At 35.4% G+C, this 5,376-nt stretch overlaps 1 protein-coding gene across 2 annotated transcripts in view; it reads left to right on the plus strand.

The window, feature by feature from the left end:
• LOC106874985 (mitochondrial uncoupling protein 2) overlaps positions 1-5,376 on the plus strand; it is a 20,941-nt gene that overhangs the window by 8,814 nt on the left and 6,751 nt on the right. For both annotated transcript variants that reach the window (XM_014922918.2, XM_014922919.2), the window contains exons 2-6: positions 2,015-2,282; positions 2,659-2,911; positions 3,295-3,532; positions 4,041-4,244; positions 4,861-5,143. In XM_014922918.2, coding sequence (XP_014778404.1) covers positions 2,783-2,911; positions 3,295-3,532; positions 4,041-4,244; positions 4,861-5,143 — 854 coding nt within the window. In that variant the 5' untranslated portion in view covers positions 2,015-2,282; positions 2,659-2,782. The remainder of the gene's footprint in view (positions 1-2,014; positions 2,283-2,658; positions 2,912-3,294; positions 3,533-4,040; positions 4,245-4,860; positions 5,144-5,376) is intronic.

Genomic DNA, 5,376 nt, shown 5'->3' on the forward strand with positions numbered 1-5,376 from the left:
AACACCACCACCAACACCACCACCACCACCGCCGACGCTTCTACTTCATTACATTCTCTAACCTCCCCTTCCGCCTCATCACCCCTTGTTTTCCATACACTGTGAATGTGTGTATATGCATGTGTTGAGTTGTGTGTGTGTGTGTGTGCGTTTATAAATGCGTGAGGAATTAGTCTGGACAGTGACCTCATTTATGACGTGGTGGTGGTGGTGGTGGTGGTGTGTAGTGGTGGTTGTGGTGGTGGTGGTGGTAGTGTGTGGATGTATGCGGTTAGAATAGGGATTACTGCTTACTATGGTTGTCCCTATTCATGATGTTACACTGGTTTTCTTTGACCATATGCCTGTTAATCTAGCAGATATTTTTTCACATATAGTCAAAGTCGCTCCAACCTCGACTGTCCTGTTTCGTTTTATTTATACGCTAAACTTGTTTACACGCAAAACCCACGCAACGCACACAACACATTCACTGTTTTGACCTGTGCTGCTACATAATGTTTGCGGTCAATAAAAAAAATCATCATCATCATCATCATTATTAGTGGTTAAGGTGTTGCACTCACGATCGTTAGATCGTGATTTCAATTCCTAAACCGGGTGGTGCGTTGTGTTCTTGAGCAAAACACTTAATTCCACGTTGATCTGTTATCATTTTAACACCTGACGCGTGGCACACCTGTGTGCACCTGTTCAGACAACATCGATTTGATGGAGAGAGAGAGAGAGAGAGAGAGAGAGAGAATGTATGGCATCAACATTTGATCCCTATAAACAAATCATTTGTGCAGGTCGTTCGGCAAAACCTGTAAACCCATAACAAAATTTTTTTTAAATGTCTGTCAAGTGGAATTTGAGGAAGGTTGGGCCTCTGTTTTTAGCAAGTCATGTGCCACCAATGTCATCACCGTCATTGTTGTTGTTGTTATTGTAGCTGGTTAAATGTCAAGGAGTAGTAGACTAAATATTGGTCTAGATAGTTCTTTCTGCTTGGTTCTGTCAATTTGCAACTTGCTGTGTCAAGGTACGTTGATGACAGACTTGCCAAATATTCTGTTAATTACAAGACATGTGCGGTAGTGTTCCATCATCATGTCCAGTCACGTGCAAAACTTGTGATTAGGACCAGGTGTGAAATAGACTATGGTCCCTGTTAAATATAGGTTACATTTTAAATATGGAATATAGGCTGCATTTTAACGAATTATAGTTCTTATTAAATATAGGCTACATTTTAATTGATAATAGTTCCTATGGAATATATCTTTATCTTTTATCTGTTACTTGTCTGAGTCATTGGATGGTGGTCATGCTGGGGCTCCATCTTGAAAGGCTCAAACAGATTGACCCCAGTACTTCTAAAATCTGCTGTTTTACAAATTCCACACAAATACAAAGTCCACACAAATAATACCATATCACAAAAATAAATAGTAATGAACAATGTTGTGAAAATTTTTATCTACTTTCAAAATATGACATCACTGGATATCTGAGCATGATTTCCTTTGAACTACAGGCATAAGGCCTGAAAGTTTTGAAGGGAGGGGCTAGCCTAGGACATCAACCCCAGTGCTCAACTAATACTTATTTTATTGACCTCAAAAAGAATAAAAGGCTAGTCGACCTTGGCAGTATAATATTTGTGCATAATTTCAGTATACAAAACATAACAAAGATATGCATAGATATTTCCTGTCCGGTTTCAACTCTAATTGTTGTGTATCAAGTTTCATTTAATGTTTTTGGTTAATTTCAAATGCAATAATATAATACAAATATATATAGGTTATTCCTATGATGATAAAGGGGTTAGTATTCTGAACATAAACACCTTGCTCTCTCTCTCTCTCTCTCTCTCTCTCCCTATGTCTTTCGCACACTCATATGTACATACATACCCACATGCACAGACACACACTCACACTTATGTTTGCTTATATTTATGACTGAAATAATTATTCATTCATTTATTTATTTATTTATTTATTTATTTATATCATTTTAATTTCAGACAGCTGTTATCTTAATTATACAACAATGAATGTTATTGATGGAGTTGAAAGCATAATGAGAACTCTGCCAACACTGGATTCATACACATCAACATATTTCACCTTTCCAGACTCTCAAACATCATCACAACAACAACAACAGCAACAACAACAACAACAACAACAGCAACAACACTTGCAACAATAGTAACAACAAATATTACAATTATAAACTGCTGTGATATACTACACTAATATATTCTTGTACTGCAATTATATCAGTCAAAGGTAAGGAGAACAACTTATATCTAAGTCATTATGTTTCTCTGTATATATTCCACTGTTACATTTCTTTAATTTTTCACATTTTCCTTTTCCTTTCTTTTCTTTTCACGTTCTTGTTCTTGTTCTTCCAAATTGTGTCTCTTATGATATATATATATATATATATATATATACCAGTACTGACTGTTGTTTATCTCCTGGTCAGCTTTGACGAAACATAATGTTACTAGGTTCAAATCTCGTCAGAGTGCATGTTGCTATTTTACAATGCATGATACCATTTACACTTAAATTTTATAATTTAATTACTTACTAATTAACTAACATGATTAAATATATAATTATTTATATATATATATATAATATTTTTGCTTTTCAGATTCACTACGTACATATCTTTCCATTCCAGTAACAAGAATCTAAATTTAATTAATTAATTATCAAATACAAGACAACTGTGATTTTAATTTTTATATATATTTGCTGCATTTCACGAAGTCAAAATGGTTTCAAGAACATCGCCAAATGTCTTAGAACCGTCTCTAACGGTGAAATTCTTTGGAGCTGGTACAGCTGCTTGTATTGCTGATTGTGTGACATTTCCACTGGACACAGCCAAAGTCAGGCTACAAGTGAGTGTCTGTTTTCCCAATATTCTGATGAGCTTTATAACCTCGATTGATTTATTTTTGTTAATTAAATGTAATCACCATAATTGCTACTAACATTACCATCACCATTACTTTTATTATTGCCACCACCACCTCCACCACCGTCACTATCACAACTACCGCTACCACCATCATCGTTATACACTACCATCAATGTCGTCATCATTCTCATCACCGTCATCACCACTATTTCCATTACCGCCGCTGCCACCGCCACCACCACCACCACCACTACCATCACCATCATCATCATCATCTGTAGTAGCACTGAAAACTGCATCAAATTCCAGATTTTACCAGAACAGAAAAATTTAACACAAAATTCTTCATATTTATTTTCAAAGATTCAAGGAGAAACTGGAAACAAAACCAGCAAACTCGGAGTATCGCCAACGACAGAGAAACAGGCATTCAAATATAAAGGACCAATTGGCACAATCAGAGTGATTATTCAAGAAGAAGGTGCACGTGCTCTTTATAATGGCATCATTCCAGGTTTGCAACGACAAATGTGTTTTGCATCTATTAGAATTGGTTCCTATGACAGTTTTAAAGACTTTTATAGTCGTCTTTATGGAAACAGTAAGTCTTATATTTATCTTTTACTTGTTTCAGAAATTTCTGGCCTAATATCTATATTAGAAAGTATTATTATCATTATTATTATTATTATTATTATTATTATTATTATTATTATTATTGAAAGCAACAAGCTGGCAGAATTGTTAGCATGCCCTGTGAAATGCTTAGTGGTATTTCGTCTGTTTTCACATTCTGAGTTCAAATTCTGCTGAGGTCAACTTTGCCTTTCATCCTTTCAGGGTTGATAAATCAAGTACAGCCGAGCACTGGGGTCAATGTAATCGACTATCCCCCTCCCCCAAATTTCAGGTCTTGCGCTTATAATAGAAAAGATTATTATAACTATTAAGTTGAGAAAATTAAGTACCAGACAATTACTGACTAGATGTGATTGACCAACCCACTTTCCCCTAAAAAACTGCCAGCCTTGTGCAAAAATTTGAAACCATTGTTATTGTTGTTGTTGTTGTTTCCCAAATGCTAACCTATATTTTCTTCCTTCATCTAGATCCCCAAAAGCAACCATCATTTATTGCCAAAATGTCAGCTGGAGTGACCTCTGGTGCGATCGCCATCATGATTGCCCAGCCCACCGATGTTGTCAAAGTGCGTATGCAAGCACAAAAAGCTGGTGTACCAGCTCGTTACTCAGGCACAATGAATGCATATAAAACTATTGCCACCACGGAGGGTGTCCGAGGTTTATGGAAAGGTAACAAAAAAAATGTCTTTTTAATTGGTCATCTCTAAATTCTAGAAATTTCAAATAAAATTAAAGAAAAAATATTCAATCTTATCATCATCATCGTCATCATCATCATCGTCATCATCATCATCGTCATCATCATTTAACTTCCATGGTAAGAGATGAGGAGCAAAGTAAGAGCAGTGAATGGTGAACATAAAAGTGGGTAACAAAATTTTAATTTTGTTTTGTTTTTTGTCAGTGAATGTTATTTCCTATTTAGCTTCTATTTAGCCCAGATCTTATCTCCTCCATTCCTTAACTCTTGTATACACATACACACATACATGTTCCACCCATGCCAGCATGGAAGGCAGACAGTAAACAATGATGATGATGATGATGATATATATATATATATAGGTATTTAAAGAAAAATTGTTTTAAATCCAAACAAGTGAATGTGGAGAAGAAATGAAGTTGGGAATGTAGAGTATAGTAAAATTAATTTCAAATTAATCAAATTTTAAAGGAATTAAGTTTTTTCAGCTACTCTTTTCTATCTTAACTTGGAGGTCCATGTAATGTCTAATATCTTATTTGTCCTTGCTCCATGGGTTTTCTTTCTTTTGCATTCTTTCAGGAATGGTTCCTAACATTGCCAGGAATGTTGTTATCAACTGCTCAGAGTTGGTCACCTATGACATTGTCAAAAACTTCATCATCACCAGAAATATCCTATCAGACAATTTACCCTGTCATTTTGTGTCAGCAATAGGAGCAGGTTTCTGTGCCACTGTAGTGGCATCTCCTGTAGATGTAGTGAAAACCCGTTACATGAATTCCAGTTCTGGCCAATATAACGGAGTCTTAAGCTGTTCTTCTCAAATGTTTAAAGAAGGTGGTTTTATTGCATTCTACAAAGGGTGAGTGACATTAATTCTTTCTGTTCTTCAAATGGTTTCAATCACTGGCCTGTGACCATGCTGGGGCAGTGCATCCAAAAGTTCAGAGTCATACCGACTGCAGTACTTACTTCCTGCACTTTTTATTGACTACTATTTATTAAATAACTAAATCATCTTTGGATGACTAAAGAGATGCAACTGAATGCACAAGCATTATATATATATATATATATATATATATATATATATAT

Source organism: Octopus bimaculoides, chromosome 22, assembly GCF_001194135.2.
Source record: "Octopus bimaculoides isolate UCB-OBI-ISO-001 chromosome 22, ASM119413v2, whole genome shotgun sequence".
Taxonomy (NCBI): domain Eukaryota; kingdom Metazoa; phylum Mollusca; class Cephalopoda; order Octopoda; family Octopodidae; genus Octopus; species Octopus bimaculoides.